We start from the raw sequence: 21,350 nt of genomic DNA, 5'->3' as shown, positions 1-21,350 counted from the left end.
ATCATTTTTTGTTGTTTGTTTTAACCTTGTATGTTCTTTCGTCCTGGGTCAGGTGGTGGTTTTGGTGGTGGGCTACAGGTGCACCAGCACCTGTAGGGTGAGTTTAAAGGCCCTCTGGTCTTTATCTTTCTTATTTAATTTCATTTCATTTTCCCCCTTGTTTGTCCTGTTTTGTATCTCTCCACCCCCTTGTATCCTACCCTCCCCCACCTTTAGCTCTTCCTACTGTTTTGAGTTTTGTGTTGTCTGCTAGCCTGAGTGGCTTTCGGGCTTGTGGGCCTGCTAGCATTGGCTTGGCCTACTAGCCCCCTGGCCCTTTTAGGCGCGGCAGGCTTTGTTTGTTGTTTGTTTGACTGTGGTTCCCTTGTTCCCCTTGTCCCCATCCATTTTGTACTTTTAGTTTATCTCCCCAATTGCCTTTTGTCCCAGTCCCTTGTCGTTTTGTGTTGTCAACTGGGGGACATTTGCTGGCTGGCCTGCTAGCTGGTTAGCTTAGTCTGGCCTGCTGGTGAGGCTTGCTAGCTTCCTCGTCCCTTAAGTTTGGCAGGGTTTGTTAGTTAGTGTGCCCCTTGTTGTTTCCCTCCCCTTTTTCCCCAAATAATTTGTTCCTCTCCCCCCTCCTTTTTGGTTTGTGTGCTCGTTTGGTATTGTTGTGAGGCCTCGTGGCTTGTGGACTGCTAGCTGGTAGGCTTAGCCTAGCCTGCTGGTAAGACCTGCTAGCCTCCTGGCCTTTGTTTGTTTGGTGTGTGTGGTTTAAATTTGTCTTTCCCTTTTGTGTCCTTCCCTTTACAAAAAATATTATTTAAAAAAAAAAAAAAAAAATCCCCCCCCTTCCTAGTGTTCCTTCCCCCTGTTCACAAGATTAGTTTGGTGCTGTGCTAGATAGGCTGTTGTGTGTCCCGTGGTGCTGGTAGGCCCTGGTTAGCTTAGCCTAGCTGAGCCTGCTAGCATCCTCGGTTGTCTTACACCCCTCCCCCATCTTTCCCAAACCTCTTTCCCAACCCCCTCTCCCTTCCCCCGCTCCCCTCCTCCCCCCCCCCTTTTTTTCCCCTTCCCCTCCCCCTACTTCCACTGGTGTTGGGTTATAAAGGGAGTGGGCCTCCATCATGTCAGCAGCACAGGCTGGCATGAGGAGGCACCATGCAGTGCGCCTCCTTCTAAAGGAGAAGGGAGGAAAAATAATGGAGTTATCCCGATTGGATTTCTCCAGAAAATTCCTCCAAAAGGAACTCGGTTTCCATCCCGAGCAGGTAAACTGCATCCTCGCCCTCCCCTATGGGAAGGGCTTCCATGTCAGTTTTGCCAGCGGCAGCTACCTGAGGGACTTCTGGAGGGAACTCCAGAATGCCCAGAACACTCAGGAGTCCCTCACAGCAATGTTTGAGGTGACCAAGCTGACGGACAATAGCATTAAAACTGTTATTGTCCGTATGTACAATGAAACCGTACAGCCGGAGGACGTTGCAGTATGGCTGGGCAGGTACTGCAACGTGAGGGGGCCCCTGGTCCAGGTGAAGGATCCCGACGGGATCTGGACAGGGGCCTGGAGGGTCACTGTCCAGCAGTGGGAGGACCCTGGGGGCTATGGTGGGTTGAAAGCCATCCCATCCACCATAGTCCTCGGAGAGAACAGGGGCCATGTTCACTACCAGGACCAGCCCAAGCTGTGCCGTAAGTGTGGTGAACATGGCCACCTTGCAGAGGCCTGTAAGAAGGTCGCCTGCATGAAGTGCCGGGAGGTGGCCACCGCTACGAGGAATGCACGAACGGAAGGTCGTGCAACCTCTGTGGCGAGCAGTCCCACGTCATCCGCGGCTGCCCCTACTCCTGGGCCAATAAGGTCAGGGCCGAAAGGAGGGAGGTGGCGGCCGCGGACCGGGCTTCCGAGCGTCAGGTGGTGGTCACCGACGCAGTTGCCGAGGAGGTGGTTGTGGAGCAGGTGGTGGTGGAGGAGACAGTGGTGGAGGCGGTGGCAGTAGTAGAGGGCACGGAAGGTGCAGTGGTGGAAGAAGTGGGAGGAGAGGACAAAACCCACCCCAATCCCCCTGCCCCAGACTAAGGTGACCCCTGAAGGAGAAAGGGCAGAGAAAGACGGTCCCGGAGAGGTCTTGAGTGAGAGCTCCCCAAGTGGGTCTGACAGTATGGAGACGGTGTCAGAAGGCACGGGAGAGGGAGGGGAGGGTCTGGAGGAACACCTCCCCCCACAAAAAAGAAACGCAGAGGAGCTCTCTGACCCCGAACAGGGTGAAGGGAAAAAGGGAAAGGTGGAGTGGGAGAGCTCCCAGGGGGAGGATTAACCCAGGACCTTCCCCTCCAACTCCCCCAATCAAATCTCCTTTTTAAGTCCGGTTTTAACCTCCTCTCCCTGCCCCCCCCCCCCTTACCCCGGAGGGAGAGAGAGAATTCCCTAGAAAAGTAGCCCCCTTTTAACTGTTCAATGCCTTCTTTTCTTTTAGCACTGTTTTTACTCACCCCTTTTATGGCTTTTAAAATCACTACAATAAATGTGAGGAGCGTGAAAACAGCAGCCAGAGCACAGTCGGTTTTATCCTTTTTAGAAAGGTTTAACTCTGATGTGTTTTTACTACAGGAGTGTGGTCTACCCTTTTTATCCTCTTACAGTAAATGGGAGGATAAGTGGCAGCACGGGCCCTCCATTTGGAGTGGTTCCAATTTTAACCAAAATGACGGTGTTGCCATTTTAATCAAGACCCCACAGGTGGTGGTGAGGGGGAGCACGGTGGTGGTAGGCGGACGCGCTCTTTTAGCCAATTTTACCTTTATGGGGAGGGATTTTAATGTGCTAAATGTGTATGGTTTTAATGACAAACACGACCGGTGCGCACTTTTAGAAGACCTGCAGTCCCACCTGCTAGGGAGGGATCCTCTAGTGGTGGGTGGGGATTTTAATTGTGTTTTAAGTAGAGCAGACAGGAGAGGGGCAGGAGAGGATTTTAAGGTAGACAGATCAAGTGTTTTATTGCAAGGGCTCTGTAGGGATTTTAAACTGACTGACTGTTTTAAAACCCTGCATCCAAGAGAGGAGGGCTTCACCTGGACCAGTGGTGACGGCACCAGAGCCTCTCGCATCGATTATCTGTTTACCCGGGACTGTCCCCCAACTGATGCTAGAATAACCCCTGCTTTCTTCTCAGATCACGTAATGCTGACGTGCACCCTTTCACTAACCTCGGGTGTGACTGTGGGAAGAGGGCCCTGGAAATTGAACTGCTCCCTTTTAGAAGATGATAGAGTAGTTAGTCAGTACCGGGAGCAGTTCAGCCAGTGGCAGACGCTACAGGACCTTTTTGACACACGAGCACAGTGGTGGGAAATGGTGAAGGGAAGGACGAGGACCTTCTTTAGAGAGATAGGAAAGAAAAAAAGCAGAGAAAAAGACAGACGCATGGTGGGACTGCAAAAGCGACTGGAAAGGTATTTTAATTTATGCCAACAGGGCCTGGATTTTAACCATGAAATTAAAGAAGTAAAGAAGGAGATGGCATTTTTAGCAGAACAGAAAAGCAAGGGGGTTATTTTAAGAAGTAAAGAAAGGGAATTAGAAGAGGGGGAGAAGTGCACTAGGTACTTTTTTAAGAAAATAGTTAGCAAGGGTAGGACAATGACAGGTTTAAAAGATAAAGATGGGGTTTTAAAAACAGATACAGAGGGAATAAAAGAAGTAGTCGAGGATTTTTATGGGGAACTGTTTGGGGTAAAAGAGGTATGTGAAGAGACGATGGGGGACATTTTAACTTCTTGAGAATACAGGGGGTGCTGTTTCGCATTAGCATAATTGCCTCTACAGACTAAACTGCCTCTTATTCAATTATTGCTGTTACTATATGCATATAACCATATAGCATTGGATAGAAAACAAGCTATGGTTTCTAAAACCGTTCCAATTGAGTCTCTGAGTCAAACACAGGTCATTTCACAGCACTTTCCCTGAGCCAGAAAAAGATTGCAAGATGTGTATGCTCGCTTCAAAGCTCTGCCTATATATGGTCACGCGACCTATGACCCGAATGACATTTCCTTCTTCTTCCTCTGGGTGTCTGGAAGACGTCAGAGGAGAAATTTTTTGTTTATCTTGTACTGACGTGAAATAAGATCTATTTCTTTAGCGTGACCGACAACTTCCGGTTTCTGAGATGCGCGTTTTCAGAGGTGGCATTGTCTTTTGTTATGCTGACGTTACGGATGAAAACTATCTCCGTGTCGAAGTTTGTTTGATACATGTGACCATATCACCGTAATGTATGTTTTTTCAATATAGTTTAATCAGATTATTAGAATTTTTTCGGGAGTTTTGCCGTGTTCCGTTCTTTGAGTTTTTTAACTTTGGACATGGACCGTGCCAGTCGACCAGTACCCAGGCTAAATGAAGAGGGGAAGTTGCCATTGTGAATGGATTGAACGACTCATCAGGACTAAGGACACCTTGATCAACATTCTGATGAAAGACCAGCAATAGTAAGACCCAATTTACGATGTTATTTCATATATCTGTCGTGCATGTGAACTGGTCGCGCGCGTCCAGCTGGTTTTGGCTGGCCTGGTTATGCTAATTAGCTAGTTATGCTAATTTCGCTATAAAACATTTAAAAAATCTGAAATATTGTTTGGATTCACCAGATGTTGGGCTTTCAATGTCTGTACGCTGTGTATTTTTTCTGAAATGTTTTAAGACAAGTAATTAGTTATATAACGTTGGTCTCTGTAATTGTTCTAGCTGCATCAGCACTATATCAGATTGCAGCTGCAATGTAGAACTGTGATTTATACCTGAAAAATGCACATTTAAAAAAAAAAACTATGCTATACCATAAATATGTTATCAGACTGTCATCTTAAGAATTTTTTTGTTGGTTAGTGGCTATCAATATCTTAGTTTAGCCGAATTGGTGATAGCACCTGATGGAGTAAGAAACTGTTGGAGTAAGAAAATGGTGTCATTTTGCTAACGTGTTTAGCTAATAGATTTACATATTGTGTCTTCCCTGTAAAACATTTAAAAAATCTGAAATGGTGGTTTTATTCACAAGATCTGTGTCTTTCATTGGGTGTCTTGGACTTGTGATTTAATGATATTTAGATGCTACTATTTAATTGTGACGCTATGCTAGCGATGCTAATCAGTGTGGGGGGTGTGGGGGGTGCTCCCGGATCCGTGTTAGGTACTCTGTAGAGGTTAACCTACATCGACAAGACCCTACCCAACACAGACGACCTGACAAAAGACCTGACGAGGACAGAAATTGACAAGGGACTGAAGCATTTTAACCTGTCTAGGATCAGCGTGGCGCTAGCGGCACACCCCCCCCCCCCCCCACTGAAAAACCAGTGCCGCGAAATTCAAAAAAAATATTTTTTTAAAATATTTAACTTTCACACATTAAAGTCCAATACAGCTAATGAAAGACACAGATCTTATGAATCCAGTCAACATTTCCGATTTTTAAAATGTTTTACAGGGAAGACACAATATGTAAAGATGTACATCTATTACCTAAAAACACATTAGCATAATCCACCATCTTTTATTTGTCCACCAACACCAGTAGCCATCACCAATTCGGCTAAACTAAGATATTTATAGCCCCTAACCAACAAAAAAACTCATTAGATGACAGTCTGATAACATATTTATGGTATGGGATAGGTTTTGTTAGAAAAAAGTGCATATTTCAGGTATATGGCATAGTTTACAATTGCACCCACCATCACAAATGGACTAGAATAATTACAATGAGCAACGTGTTTACCTAACTACTAATCATCAAACATTTCGTAAAAATACACAGCATACACGAATCGAAAGACACAGATCCTGTGAATACAGACAATATTTCAGATTTTCTAAGTGTCTTACAGCGAAAACACAATAAATCGTTATATTAGCTTAGCACATAGCAATTAGCAGCCCAGCATTGATTCTAGCCAAAGTGAGCGATAAAAGTCAACATCGCCAAAAGATATTAATTTTTTCACTAACCTTCTCAGAATTCTTCCGATGACACTCCTGTAACATCACATTACAACATGCATATACAGTTTGATCGAAAATGTTTATATTTAGCCACCAAAATCATGGTTAGACAATGTGAAATGTAGACAAGCTGGTAAAGAAAACGTCCTTGCGCCACTTAGACAGTGATCTACTCTTATACATAAATACTCATAAACGTGACTAAAAAATATAGGGTGGACAGGGATTGATAGACAATTTAATTCTTAATACAATTGCGTTATTACATTTTTTAATTTATCCTTACTTTTCAATACAGTTTGCGCCAAGCGAAGCTACGTCAAAAAACATGGCGTCCTAAGCCACTAAAATGTTTCGACAGAAACACGATTTATCATAATAAAAATGTCCTACCTTGAGCTGTTCTTCCATCAGTATCTTGGGCAAAGGATCCTTTCTTGGGAGAAATCGTCTTTTGGTGGAAAGCTGTCCTCTTGCCATGTGGAAATGTCAACTACGTTCGGGATGAACTGAAAAGCGTTCCCAACTTTTCACATCGTTGCAAAAATAAATGTCCCAAAATCGCACTAAACGGATATAAATTGCTATAAAACGCTTTAAATTAACTACTTTGTGATGTTTGTAACTCCTATAACGAGTGAAAAGATGACCGGAGAAATATAACAGGCTAAACTAATGCTTGGAACAGGAGAGGGTCGGTGTCTTCCACGCGCGTTACGCAGCAAGAAAAGACTTGCTAGCTAAAGGTTTTTTTCATTTGTAGGGCCTGTGAACGAGCAATCGAGCCCGTTGGAATCGTCATCACGTAAAGGCATCCAGGGGAAGACGTAAGAAGTGTCCGTATAGTCATAGCAACGACAGTGCCCGTTTAAATGACTTCAGAAAAGTGGCCAACGTTTCTCAAATCTGACTCCATGTCAGGGAAATTGCTGTAGAATGGGCTCTGTTCCACTTAGAGACAAAATTTCAACTCCTATAGAAACTATAGACTGTTTTCTATCCAATAATAATAATAATATGCATATTGTACGATCAAGGATTTTGTGGGAAGCCGTTTAAAAAATTAGCCACATTAGCATAAATAGTCTAAACAGCGCCCCCATCCCCAACAGGTTAAGAGGGGTAAATCACCGGGGGAGGACGCCCTCCCTTTGGAGTTTTATCTGACCTTTTGGGATGTTTTAGCCGACGAACTTCTGACTGTTTTTGCTGACTTTAAAACTGTCAGGTAGTCTGTCCAGGTGTTCAGAGTGGGGATCGTGACTCTTTCATATAAGAAAAACGACAGGACTGACCTGAAGAACTGGAGACCGATCACCCTTTTAAACTTTGACTGTAAACTTTTTACTAAGGTTTTAACACTCAGAATGTCTTCTGTTTTAGGGGAGGTGATCCACCCGGACCAAACCTGTGCCGTGCCCGGAAGGAAGATCACGGACAGCCTGATACTGATCCGAGATGCCATCTGTTATGCGAGAGACAGAAACATGCGGCTTGTAGTCCTAAATTTAGATTTTGAAAAAGCCTTTGATCGGGTCTCGCACCAGTACCTCTTTAAGGTACTGCAAAAAATGGGTTTCCCGGACAGGTTTTTAGCTTGGGTGGGACTGCTGTACGGGGACATTACCAGCAAAATCATCGTAAATGGGCATCTGACAAAAGCGGTGGGAGTACACTGCGGCGTCCGTCAGGGCTGTCCATTATCTCCCCTTCTGTTCGTGGCCTGCATTGAACCACTGGCACAGGTCTTGAGAAGGGACCAACGGATCAGTGGGGTGGGGATCCCGGGGAGTGGGGGGATGACCGCCAAGTGCGTTTTTTACATGGACGACGTCAACATTTTATGCACCGACCTTTTATCCGTCGACAGGACCCTGGACAGGACCGACTGGTATGGACGAGCCTCTGGGGCGAGACTGAACAGAGACAAGACCGAGGCCCAATTTTTCGGACTATGGGCAGACCCAGACTTGACCAGACTACCACTGACGGTTAACCTGTCTAGGATCAGCGTGGCGCTAGCGGCACACCCCCCCCCCCCCCACTGAAAAACCAGTGCCGCGAAATTCAAAAAAAATATTTTTTTAAAATATTTAACTTTCACACATTAAAGTCCAATACAGCTAATGAAAGACACAGATCTTGTGAATCCAGTCAACATTTCCGATTTTTAAAATGTTTTACAGGGAAGACACAATATGTAAAGATGTACATCTATTACCTAAAAACACATTAGCATAATCCACCATCTTTTATTTGTCCACCAACACCAGTAGCCATCACCAATTCGGCTAAACTAAGATATTTATAGCCCCTAACCAACAAAAAAACTCATTAGATGACAGTCTGATAACATATTTATGGTATGGGATAGGTTTTGTTAGAAAAAAGTGCATATTTCAGGTAGATGGCATAGTTTACAATTGCACCCACCACCACAAATGGACTAGAATAATTACAATGAGCAACGTGTTTACCTAACTACTAATCATCAAACATTTCGTAAAAATACACAGCATACACGAATCGAAAGACACAGATCCTGTGAATACAGACAATATTTCAGATTTTCTAAGTGTCTTACAGCGAAAACACAATAAATCGTTATATTAGCTTAGCACATAGCAATTAGCAGCCCAGCATTGATTCTAGCCAAAGTGAGCGATAAAAGTCAACATCGCCAAAAGATATTAATTTTTTCACTAACCTTCTCAGAATTCTTCCGATGACAGTCCTGTAACATCACATTACAACATGCATATACAGTTTGATCGAAAATGTTTATATTTAGCCACCAAAATCATGGTTAGACAATGTGAAATGTAGACAAGCTGGTAAAGAAAATGTCCGTGCGCCACTTAGACAGTGATCTACTCTTATACATAAATACTCATAAACGTGACTAAAAAATATAGGGTGGACAGGGATTGATAGACAATTTAATTCTTAATACAATTGCGTTATTACATTTTTTAATTTATCCTTACTTTTCAATACAGTTTGCGCCAAGCGAAGCTACGTCAAAAAACATGGCGTCCTAAGCCACTAAAATGTTTCGACAGAAACACGATTTATCATAATAAAAATGTCCTACCTTGAGCTGTTCTTCCATCAGTATCTTGGGCAAAGGATCCTTTCTTGGGAGAAATCGTCTTTTGGTGGAAAGCTGTCCTCTTGCCATGTGGAAATGTCAACTGCGTTCGGGATGAACTGAAAAGCGTGCCCAACTTTTCACATCGTTGCAAAAATAAATGTCCCAAAATCGCACTAAACGGATATAAATTGCTATAAAACGCTTTAAATTAACTACTTTATGATGTTTTTAACTCCTATAACGAGTGAAAAGATGACCGGAGAAATATAACAGGCTAAACTAACGCTTGGAACAGGTGCGCGCCGGTGTCCTCTAGGCTCATGACGCAGCTCCCAAAGAATGACTAGCTTCAGGGTTTTTTCATTTGTAGGGCCTGTGAACGCGCAATCGACCCCGTTGGAATCGTCATCACGTAAAGGCATCCAGGGGAAGACGTAAGAAGTGTCCGTATAGTCATAGCAACGACAGTGCCCTTTTAACTGACTTCAGAAAAGTGGCCAACATTTCTCAAATCTGACTCCATGTCAGGGAAATTGCTGTAGAATGGGCTCTGTTCCACTTAGAGACAAAATTTCAACTCCTATAGAAACTATAGACTGTTTTCTATCCAATAATAATAATAATATGCATATTGTACGATCAAGGATTTTGTGGGAAGCCGTTTAAAAAATTAGCCAAATTAGCATAAATAGTCTAAACAGCGCCCCCATCCCCAACAGGTTAAAACGACGGACATAAGGGTATTGGGGGTAAAGTTTGACCGGGAGGGAGGAGGGAGCGGCAACTGGAATGGGATCCTGGGGACAGTAGGACAGAGACTGGGTTTTTGGGGACTACGACAGCTGACTTTTGAGGGCAAGGTTTTAATCATCAAAGCTGTGATTTTACCTGTGCTTTTATTAATCAGTTCTGTTTTTATCCCCCCACGAAGGAGTCTTTTAGCCCTGGAGCGGATGCTTTTCTACTTCCTGTGGGGGAGCAAGTGGGAGAGGCTGAGGGAGGTGGTCAAGAGGCCCAGGTCCAAGGGGGGAAAGGCTTGCCTGACCTCTACTTGTTCCTGGGCAGCCGCTACACAGCGTTACATCTCACTCTTGCCACCTCCCCGGCCAACAACAAGACCCAGGCCCTCGCACGGTTCTGGCTGGGATCTTACCTCAGGACTCTGGGGCTGATCTTAGTTGACCTGCGAGCCCCAGTCTCTTTCCTGCTCCCCACTCACTACGCCCAGCTCCAGAAATTTTTAACCTGTCTAGGATTGGGGTGCCGCTAGCGGTACGTTTCACAAGAAAAAAAAAAGAAAATGGCGGAATGTCATAATTATAAATATTTAGCTTCAATTAAATCTGAAGTGTTATACACAATATCAAATCTATACCTCTTGTTAATCTAGCCAATATGTCCGATTTCGAAAAGCTTCACTGCAAAAGCGATTATCGATCAGTAAACAACACATTAGGTACAGTTACAACAAAGTACATTAGTCACAAAAGTCAGAAATAGCAATGCAAAGCATCAATTACCTTAGGAAATTTTCTTCTTTTGGCAATCCTAAAGGTCACGACGAAACAATCAAGTGGCTTTTTGATCGATGTAATCCATTTTTATAGCCTAAAACGAAACATTTTGTGAACGGCTTGTGTGGAAAATTCAGCGTCCATCAACTTTGGACGTAACATTCATTGTAATTACTCACTCTAACGGGACGTTTATCAAGTCAAGTTCGGTTTCATTAGAATCCTCTGTTTGTTAGTAATACAACCAAACTTCCTGGTTCTTTTCCCGGGACATATTGACCGAAGAAATTCGATCTGAACACACCTACCAGCTACGTCATTACGCGCCAATCGATTGACCTGTTCTTCGTTGATTGACTGTATCTCGGTCCAATGACCACTGATCTTTTTGAAATCTAGCTGGATAGATAGCCAATGAGCAGAGGTATATGGGGATATCAAATGGTTCTACCCGGAAATAATAGGCATCGTTGCAAAGCCATGCGTGTACGCAGCTATTCCCCATTGAAAATCAGACAATAAGGAGCTCGCCGTTTTACGCGCCGCGAAAGTTTGTTTTGGAGCATTTTCAAGGATCAATTATGGCAAATAAATCAGCCAAATCAAAGACCAAGACGAAGTACACAGATGTGCACGATATAATTAGTGAAATTGACCGTGAAAGTGAAAATGAACATCTAATTGATTCCAGTGAGGTTGAATCCGTTGATTCCGAATTCGAAGACATGTTTCTACACGGTGAAGACCCAGTTTTGGATCGGTGAGTAACGTTGTTTGGAATTAGTAATATCATATATAATTCATTTGAGTTGTTTGAGATATTTGTATTTTATTTGCCTTATATAAAAATATGACTAGGACATGAAATATAAAGGCACATTGTGTATTTCTAATAGGTGATAATTACACACACACATACTGCAATAGGCAAAACCTCACCATGGTCACAAATTGTGTATTTCTAATAGGTGATAATTACACACACACATACTGCAATAGGCAAAACCTCACCATGGTCACAAATTGTGTATTTCTAATAGGTGTCTGTCTTTATTTCACAGTCCCAGCGATTCTGATTGGGAGCCAAGCTGCAAATCCCCCACTGAAGCTGGTCCATCCAGCTGGACCCCTGCTGTATCCGGCACCACACCTACTCCCGCCCGGCCATCAAGGGGTGGTAAGCCGGCGGCAAGGAAGCGGAGGAAGGGCAGCGTGGAACCGTCCAGCGTGGAACCTGCCAGAGCGGAGGAGGACCGTTGGCACACTGTTCTTGAGGAGGATGTGGCCCCACCACTTCCACTTTTCCGCCCAAAACGCCCAGTCGGCCCTCAATTGGACACCACTTCTAAATACAGCCCCATGCAACTTTTCCAGTTGTTCTTCACCTCGGCAGTTCTTGATACCCTGGTGATGAACACTAATAAATATGGGGCTAAGAAGCAGGAAGGCAAGACAGAGGCATGGAAGGACATTTCCATTTCAGAACTGTTTTGCTACCTGTCTATGGTGATTTACATGGGGCTGGTGAAGTTGAAACCCTCAAACACTACTGGAAAACTGCACCACTCTATCAACTGCCTTTCCCCTCAACGGTCATGTCTTGTACTAGGTTTCTGACAATTTCACGGGCACTTCACATTAGTGACCCAGAGGTTGATAAGGACAACGAGGCGAAACGAGGCACAGCAGGCTTTGACAAACTATGCAAGATTAAACCTCTCTACCATGATATCGTTGAGGCATGCAAGACATATTTTCAGCCCGCCCAGAACCTTTCCATAGATGAGAGAATGGTAGCCTCAAAGGCCAGAATTGGCCTAAAACAGTACATGCGCAACAAACCCACAAAATGGGGTTACAAGCTGTTTGTTTTGGCCGATTCTGCGTGTGCATACACGTGCAATTTTTTTGTCTATGAGGGGAAGAACACTTGTCCGAGCGGTAAGGGACTCAGTTATGATTCTGTAAAGCAGTTATTAGATTTCCAGCTGCTGGGGAAGGGCTACAAACTATTTGTAGACAACTTCTACACAAGCCCTACCCTGTTCACAGACCTGAGGAAGCTGGAGATGTGGGCCTGTGGCACCATTCGGACCAACCGAGTGGGTTTTCCAAAAACCAGGGTAAATGACATGCCTAAGCGGGCTGAGCGGGGTACCATGAGATGGATCCGTGAAGATGGCCTGCTGTTTGTGAAGTGGATGGACACTCGCGAAGTGGTGATGTGTTCCACTATTCACAAGTCGTTCGGTGGGGATCACGTTGTTCGACGTTTGAAAGGTCCTACAGGCGCTTCGACTGCCAGAAATGTCCCCATTCCAGATGCTGTGAGGGATTACAACAAGAGCATGGGGGGTGTAGACCTATCCGATGCACTGATAGGATATTATAACGTCCTTCATAAAACCATGAAGTGGTACAAAACACTATTCTATCATTTCATTGACATTGCTGTGGTGAATTCCTTCATCCTCCAGAAGGAAATGGCCAAGAGCTGTGGACAGCCCCCCATCTCACAACTAGTCTTCAGGGAGCAGCTCATCCAGGAGCTTGCTAACTACAGCAAGAACACTGTAGCACCTTCTGTCCCCTCTACCTCTGTCCCTTCTGCTCCAACCAGCGGCACGCACATGCTGAAGTTCATCATTGCAGGCAGGGATGTGCCTCGGGGGAAAAGGGGCACAGTATGGCGGCTTCGTTGTGCCCTGTGCCACAGGAAGTCCCCTGTCACCTGCAACACCTGTGCTGTGACCCTCTGTTTCACACCAGAGAGAGACTGCTATGGGATATGGCATCAGGAGCGCAACATTGTGTAGAGGACAGAATCTTCACATGATTGAACATTTGAAGTGTAAATAGTTCCCCTTGTTATTTATTTATTTTTTTTAAATTTCCTTTTTTTCCTTGAATTTTTCAAATATATATTTTTTGGGGTATGTTACAATAATTGTTTTGTATTTTGTATATAGGTTTTGTATCATTGTATCATTGTACCAATTCGGCCACTTGGGTACATTTGGGAAACTTGTGAGGGACACCTGGTTGACCTCATGCTCAATGGCATGTACCTCACTCATTCCTGAATGTATCCATCTGAAATTTTGGTAAAATACTGTTGCCTACCTATGTTCTCATTTGAAATGATCCCCAGTATCATAACTGAATGTTTGGCCTTTCTTGTTGATTTTTAAAGATGCAACATCAGTAAAAGAACAAAAAACGTCTGTTGATTTCCTTGTATTTTCTTCTACCAGATCTATTGTGTTATATTCTCCTACATTCAATTCACATTTACACAAACTTCAGAATGTTTCCTTTCAAATGATACCAAGAATATGCATATCCTTCCTTCTAGGCCTGAGCTGCAAGCAGTTAGATTAGGGTATGTTTTCAGGCGGAAATTGAGAAAAAGGGGGGCCATCCAACAGGTTTTAAGACATTTTAAACTGGAAAAAGAAGCAGTCACGGTTTTAACTAAACACCGCTCTCTTCTCTCTCTTGTGCAGGATCGGGAACCAGTGTGTCCAGTACGCGGGCTTGCTATAGGCGAGCCCACAACGGTTTGGCGTAATGTGGCCCATCCTGCTCTCCTGAATCGGCACCGGGACCTGTCCTGGATGGTCGCCCACGAGATCCTCCCGGTCAGGGCCGTTATGCACTCACGGGGCATGGCGAGAACATCCGCGTGCCCCCGACCAGGCTGCGGCCTAGAGGAGTCGGTGAGGCACCTGCTCTGTGAGTGCAGAGCCGCCAGGGACCTGTGGAAGGAAGCAGGCCCCCTGATCACCCTGTGTCTGCCAGCAGGGGAGGACCTAACGCCTCAGCTCGTGCTGTATGGGGTGGGCCGAAGGCCTATTCCATCGAAGGCCTTCACCAAGCTCTGGCCCACCCTCACGTGCCTGAAGGACGCCCTGTGGTCCTCTCGTAACCTGCTGGTAGCAAAAGGCGTAGAGACCACCCCCCAGGCAGTGGCCATGATAGCCACGGAAGCCCTGGGGTGGTACGGAAGGAAGGGGGCCTCGACCCCAGACGAAGGGTCCCCCACAACACCCTAGGTCCCGGCGGCCAAGGCCTGACAGCGCTGCGGCGCCTAGGGGAGGGATCTCCTCTGGGCCCCGAAGGATGGGACGGTAGTTTATCCAGAGGAGCAGAATGAGGCGAGTTTGATAAGGACTCACCCCGCACCTGTACAAGGGACCGAAGACAGCTTTTTAACAAAGTGACTTTTTAACCTGTTGGGGATGGGGGCGCTGTTTAGACTATTTATGCTAATGTGGCTAATTTTTTAAACGGCTTCCCACAAAATCCTTGATCGTACAATATGCATATTATTATTATTATTGGATAGAAAACAGTCTATAGTTTCTATAGGAGTTGAAATTTTGTCTCTAAGTGGAACAGAGCCCATTCTACAGCAATTTCCCTGACATGGAGTCAGATTTGAGAAACGTTGGCCACTTTTCTGAAGTCATTTAAACGGGCACTGTCGTTGCTATGACTATACGGACACTTCTTACGTCTTCCCCTGGATGCCTTTACGTGATGACGATTCCAACGGGCTCGATTGCTCGTTCACAGGCCCTACAAATGAAAAAAACCTTTAGCTAGCAAGTCTTTTCTTGCTGCGTAACGCGCGTGGAAGACACCGACCCTCTCCTGTTCCAAGCGTTAGTTTAGCCTGTTATATTTCTCCGGTCATCTTTTCACTCGTTATAGGAGTTACAAACATCACAAAGTAGTTAATTTAAAGCGTTTTATAGCAATTTATATCCGTTTAGTGCGATTTTGGGACATTTATTTTTGCAACGATGTGAAAAGTTGGTCACGCTTTTCAGTTCATCCCGAACGTAGTTGACATTTCCACATGGCAAGAGGACAGCTTTCCACCAAAAGACGATTTCTCCCAAGAAAGGATCCTTTGCCCAAGATACTGATGGAAGAACAGCTCAAGGTAGGACATTTTTATTATGATAAATCGTGTTTCTGTCGAAACATTTTAGTGGCTTAGGATGCCATGTTTTTTGACGTAGCTTCGCTTGGCGCAAACTGTATTGAAAAGTAAGGATAAATTAAAAAATGTAATAACGCAATTGTATTAAGAATTAAATTGTCTATCAATCCCTGTCCACCCTATATTTTTTAGTCACGTTTATGAGTATTTATGTATAAGAGTAGATCACTGTCTAAGTGGCGCAAGGACGTTTTCTTTACCAGCTTGTCTACATTTCACATTGTCTAACCATGATTTTGGTGGCTAAATATAAACATTTTCGATCAAACTGTATATGCATGTTGTAATGTGATGTTACAGGAGTGTCATCGGAAGAATTCTGAGAAGGTTAGTGAAAAAATTAATATCTTTTGGCGATGTTGACTTTTATCGCTCACTTTGGCTAGAATCAATGCTGGGCTGCTAATTGCTATGTGCTAAGCTAATATAACGATTTATTGTGTTTTCGCTGTAAGACACTTAGAAAATCTGAAATATTGTCTGTATTCACAGGATCTGTGTCTTTCGATTCGTGTATGCTGTGTATTTTTACGAAATGTTTGATGATTAGTAGTTAGGTAAACACGTTGCTCATTGTAATTATTCTAGTCCATTTGTGATGGTGGGTGCAATTGTAAACTATGCCATATACCTGAAATATGCACTTTTTTCTAACAAAACCTATCCCATACCATAAATATGTTATCAGACTGTCATCTAATGAGTTTTTTTGTTGGTTAGGGGCTATAAATATCTTAGTTTAGCCGAATTGGTGATGGCTACTGGTGTTGGTGGACAAATAAAAGATGGTGGAATATGCTAATGTGTTTTTTAGGTAATAGATGTACATCTTTACATATTGTGTCTTCCCTGTAAAACATTTTAAAAATCGGAAATGTTGACTGGATTCATAAGATCTGTGTCTTTCATTAGCTGTATTGGACTTTAATGTGTGAAAGTTAAATATTTAAAAAAAATATTTTTTTTGAATTTCGCGGCACTGGTTTTTCAGTGGGGGGGGGGGGGGAGTGCCGCTAGCGCCACGCTGATCCTAGACAGGTTAACATGTTTTCTTCATGTCTTAAATTTTTTTTACTTTTTTTAAATCATTCGTACACATTTGAAATGGCTTTTACAGATTTGATGTTTTTTACAAAAAAAGTACTTTTATTCAAGGTTGTTTTCATTGCTTTTAACAACACGTACTTTTTACCCAATTTAAATGTAATGTTCAAATGCTGTGTTTTATGCCTTATTGCCGTTTTTATGTGTATGAAATGATGTTAAAAAATGTATGAGCTGTTTTTAAAGGAAATGTGCTAATAAAACTTTTCAAAAAAAAAAAAAAAAAAATCTGTTCTTACCAGTTTAATATCTGATACGTCCCCCATCGGGGGACTACATATTAAATGGATTTTTCAAACAGGGAGTCGGAAATGGGGCTTGCTCCGTCCGCTCCACGCATCGACCCGGTATTGCAGTACCTCCGGGAACGGTGCAACACATTCCTCCCGTTGTCAAGGAAAGAAAGATCATCCAAAGTGAAAGTAGGGCGAAGCGCTCTTCGTGGGTTCCCCCGTTTCCCGCCATTTTACTTAAAAAAAAAAAAAAACGTTGGTCAGGATAGTGAGTGAGTGAGTGAGTGAGTCTGTCTGTCTGTCTGTGTCTGTCTGTCTGTGTCTGTCTGTCTGTCTGTCTGTCTGTGTCTGTCTGTCTGTGTCTGTCTGTGTCTGTCTGTCTGTGTCTGTCTGTCTGTCTGTGTCTGTCTGTCTGTGTCTGTCTGTCTGTCTCTGTCTGTCTGTCTCTGTCTGTCTGTCTCTGTCTGTCTGTCTCTGTCTGTCTGTCTCTGTCTGTCTCTGTCTCTGTCTGTCTCTGTCTGTGTCTGTCTCTGTCTGTGTCTGTCTCTGTCTGTCTCTGTCTGTGTCTGTCTCTGTCTGTCTGTCTCTGTCTGTCTCTGTCTCTGTCTGTCTGTGTCTGTCTGTCTGTGTCTGTCTGTGTCTGTCTGTCTGTCTGTGTCTGTCTGTCTGTCTGTGTCTGTCTGTGTCTGTCTGTCTGTCTGACTTTTTCCCCACACACAGCCGTGGAAAAGTTGTCAGAGTGGGTTGGGTGACTACCCACCCGCGAGATCCCAGCCTAGTAGTGCACAGAGTGTGTCTCGGGGCCCCGACCTCTGGTTTCTCTTCATTACGCACAAGCCTTTCGCCTTTTACTAAAGACTTCCGTGGAGAGGAACACTTATGAGTTCAAAGTATTTTTGGAAGGGCTTTGCTTCTGGCAGAGCCCGCTATATCTTGTTTCAAGAGAAATTGACAGAGATGATGATGACGCCGCCGCCGCAGCAGAGACTTGTTGCTCATGCGTTTGACTAGTCGCTAAGGGCAATTGAGTTCAAGCCCGACGGACGGACGGACGACTGGCGTATTTGCCGGGCTTTGAACAAATAGTCGTCGTCGCACTAGGCGGCGTAAAGAGCTAGTGACTTCAAGACGCATTGGCGACTTTCAAAAATAAAAAACACCCGCCTGTCTGTCTGTCGGAAGGGGTGGGGGGGGGGGGAGGAGGAGCCACCTTTTGCCGAACCGCCAAAGTCTGCCGAGACCCCCAGGTGCCCGGCGGCTGCAGGGTACCATTTGTGGGTTATCGCTTCTCGGCCTTTTGGCTAAGATCAAGTGTAGTTACCTTGTCAGTGCTGCACTTGATCGGAGAAGCGATCGCAGGCCGGAGGGCGCCCGGGAAATTGTGCTATTTAATTTTGTTAAAATTATTATTTTTGTTGTTTGTCTTAACCTTGTATGTTCTTTTGTCCTGGGTTAGGTGGTGGTTTTGGTGGTGGGCTACAGGTGCAGTAGAGGGCGCGGAAGGTGCAGTGGTGGAAGAAGTGGGAGGAGAGGACAAAACCCACCCCAATCCCCCTGCCCCAGACTAAGGTGACCCCTGAAGGAGAAAGGGCCGAGAAAGACGGTCCCGGAGAGGTCTTGAGTGAGAGCTCCCCAAGTGGGTCTGACAGTATGGAGACGGTGTCGGAAGGCACGGGAGAGGGAGGGGAGGTTCTGGAGGAACACCTCCCCCCACGAAAAAGAAATGCAGAGGAGCTCTCCGACCCCGAACAGGGTGAGGGAAAAACAAGGAAAGGTGGAGTGGGAGAGCTCCCAGGGGGAGGAAGAACCCAGGACCTTCCCCTTCAACTCCCCCAATCAAATCTCCTTTTTAAGTCCTGTTTTAACCTCCTCTCCCTGCCACCCCCCCTTACCCCGGAGGGAGAGAGAGAGAATTCCCTAGAAAAGTATCCCCCTTTTAACTGTTCAATGCCTTCCTTTCTTTTAGCACTGTTTTTACTCACCCCTTTTATGGCTTTTAAAATCACCACAATAAATGTGAGGAGCGTGAAAACAGCAGCCAGAGCAGTCGGTTTTATCCTTTTTAGAAAGGTTTAACTCCGATGTGTTTTTATTACAGGAGTGTGGTCTACCCTTTTTATCCTCTTACAGTAAATGGGAGGATAAGTGGCAGCACGGGCCCTCCATTTGGAGTGGTTCCAATTTTAACAAAAATGACGGTGTTGCAATTTTAATCAAGACCCCACAGGTGGTGGTGAGGGGGAGCACGGTGGTGGTAGGCGGACGCGCTCTTTTAGCCAATTTTACTTTTATGGGGAGGGATTTTAATGTGCTAAATGTGTATGGTTTTAATGACAAACACGACCGGTGCGCACTTTTAGAAGACCTGCAGTCCCACCTGCTAGGGAGGGATCCTCTAGTGGTGGGCGGGGATTTTAATTGTGTTTTAAGTAGAGCAGACAGGAGAGGGGCAGGAGAGGATTTTAAGGTAGACAGGTCAAGTGTTTTATTGCAAGGGCTGTGTAGGGATTTTAAACTGACTGACTGTTTTAAAACCCTGCATCCAAGAGAGGAGGGCTTCACCTGGACCAGTGGTGACGGCACCAGAGCCTCTCGCATTGATTATCTGTTTACCCGGGACTGTCCCCCAACTGATGCTAGAATAACCCCTGCTTTCTTCTCAGATCACGTAATGCTGACGGGCACCCTTTCACTAACCTCGGGTGTGAGTGTGGGAAGGAAGAGGGCCCTGGAAATTGAACTGCTCCCTTTTAGAAGATGATAGAGTAGTTAGTCAGTACCGGGAGCAGTTCAGCCAGTGGCAGACGCTACAGGACCTTTTTGACACACGAGCACAGTGGTGGGAAATGGTGAAGGGAAGGACGAGGACCTTCTTTAGAGAGATAGGAAAGAAAAAAAGCAGAGAAAAAGATAGACGCATGGTGGGACTGCAAAAGCGACTGGAAAGGTATTTTAATTTATGCCAACAGGGCCTTGATTTTAACCATGAAATTAAAGAAGTAAAGAAGGAGATGGCATTTTTAGCAGAACAAAAAAGCAAGGGGGTTATTTTAAGAAGTAAAGAAAGGGAATTAGAAGAGGGGGAGAAGTGCACTAGGTACTTTTTTAAGAAAATAGTTAGCAAGGGTAGGACAATGACAGGTTTAAAAGATAAAGATGGGGTTTTAAAAACAGATACAGAGGGAATAAAAGAAGTAGTCGAGGATTTTTATGGGGAACTGTTTGGGGTAAAAGAGGTATGTGAAGAGACGATGGGGGACATTTTAACCTACATCGACAAGACCCTACCCAACACAGACGACCTGACAAAAGACCTGACGAGGACAGAAATTGACAAGGGACTGAAGCATTTTAAGAGGGGTAAATCACCGGGGGAGGACGCCCTCCCTTTGGAGTTTTATCTGACCTTTTGGGATGTTTTAGCCGACGAACTTCTGACTGTTTTTGCTGACTTTGAACACCTGGACAGACTACCTGACAGTTTTAGAGTGGGGATCGTGACTCTTTCATATAAGAAAAACGACAGGACTGACCTGAAGAACTGGAGACCGATCACCCTTTTAAACTTTGACTGTAAACTTTTTACTAAGGTTTTAACACTCAGAATGTCTTCTGTTTTAGGGGAGGTGATCCACCCGGACCAAACCTGTGCCGTGCCCGGAAGGAAGATCACGGACAGCCTGATACTGATCCGAGATGCCATCTGTTATGCGAGAGACAGAAACATGCGGCTTGTAGTCCTAAATTTAGATTTTGAAAAAGCCTTTGATCGGGTCTCGCACCAGTACCTCTTTAAGGTACTGCAAAAAATGGGTTTCCCGGACAGGTTTTTAGCTTGGGTGGGACTGCTGTACGGGGACATTACCAGCAAAATCCTCGTAAATGGGCATCTGACAAAAGCGGTGGGAGTACACTGCGGCGTCCGTCAGGGCTGTCCATTATCTCCCCTTCTGTTCGTGGCCTGCATTGAACCACTGGCACAGGTCTTGAGAAGGGACCAACGGATCAGTGGGGTGGGGATCCCGGGGAGTGGGGGGATGACCGCCAAGTGCGTTTTTTACATGGACGACGTCAACATTTTATGCACCGACCTTTTATCCGTCGACAGGACCCTGGACAGGACCGACTGGTATGGACGAGCCTCTGGGGCGAGACTGAACAGAGACAAGACCGAGGCCCAATTTTTCGGACTATGGGCAGACCCAGACTTGACCAGACTACCACTGACGGTTAACCTGTCTAGGATCAGCGTGGCGCTAGCGGCACACCCCCCCCCCCCCCACTGAAAAACCAGTGCCGCGAAATTCAAAAAAAATATTTTTTTAAAATATTTAACTTTCACACATTAAAGTCCAATACAGCTAATGAAAGACACAGATCTTGTGAATCCAGTCAACATTTC

At 44.9% G+C, this 21,350-nt stretch overlaps 1 protein-coding gene, 2 non-coding genes and 1 pseudogene across 3 annotated transcripts; all 4 read left to right on the top strand.

The window, feature by feature from the left end:
• The first annotated feature begins 7,563 nt into the window (after window positions 1-7,563).
• LOC129861847 (uncharacterized) lies at window positions 7,564-14,655 on the top strand. Its single transcript, XM_055932985.1, has 6 exons — window positions 7,564-7,983; window positions 9,806-9,892; window positions 10,018-10,220; window positions 11,722-12,047; window positions 12,653-12,723; window positions 14,029-14,655. The coding sequence occupies exons 1-6, from the start codon at window positions 7,564-7,566 to the stop codon at window positions 14,653-14,655; spliced, it is 1,734 nt and encodes a 577-aa protein (XP_055788960.1).
• A 2,259-nt stretch (window positions 14,656-16,914) lies between these two features.
• LOC129863094 (U2 spliceosomal RNA) lies at window positions 16,915-17,096 on the top strand. The gene has a single exon (XR_008760936.1). It is a non-coding gene; the product is annotated as a U2 spliceosomal RNA (small nuclear RNA).
• A 659-nt stretch (window positions 17,097-17,755) lies between these two features.
• LOC129863026 (U5 spliceosomal RNA) lies at window positions 17,756-17,872 on the top strand. The gene has a single exon (XR_008760896.1). It is a non-coding gene; the product is annotated as a U5 spliceosomal RNA (small nuclear RNA).
• A 357-nt stretch (window positions 17,873-18,229) lies between these two features.
• Window positions 18,230-18,382, top strand: LOC129862977 (U2 spliceosomal RNA; annotated as a pseudogene).
• The last annotated feature ends 2,968 nt before the right edge of the window (window positions 18,383-21,350 follow it).

Source organism: Salvelinus fontinalis, chromosome 9 (assembly GCF_029448725.1).
Source record: "Salvelinus fontinalis isolate EN_2023a chromosome 9, ASM2944872v1, whole genome shotgun sequence".
Lineage (NCBI taxonomy): Eukaryota > Metazoa > Chordata > Actinopteri > Salmoniformes > Salmonidae > Salvelinus > Salvelinus fontinalis.
Note: the sequence above shows the minus strand (reverse complement) of the source record. Positions and strands in the feature narration are given on the sequence as shown.

Excerpts from the sequence above, each read along its gene's own strand:
- LOC129861847 (XM_055932985.1), top strand. The coding sequence starts at position 7,564 with ATGGGTTTCCCGGACAGGTTTTTAGCTTGGGTGGGACTGCTGTACGGG. Across the intron at positions 10,221-11,721 it reads AAGACCCAGGCCCTCGCACG|CTGGACCCCTGCTGTATCCG; the intron begins GTTCTGGCTGGG and ends TGGTCCATCCAG. Across the intron at positions 12,724-14,028 it reads TGGGTTTTCCAAAAACCAGG|GTTTTAAGACATTTTAAACT; the intron begins GTAAATGACATG and ends GCCATCCAACAG.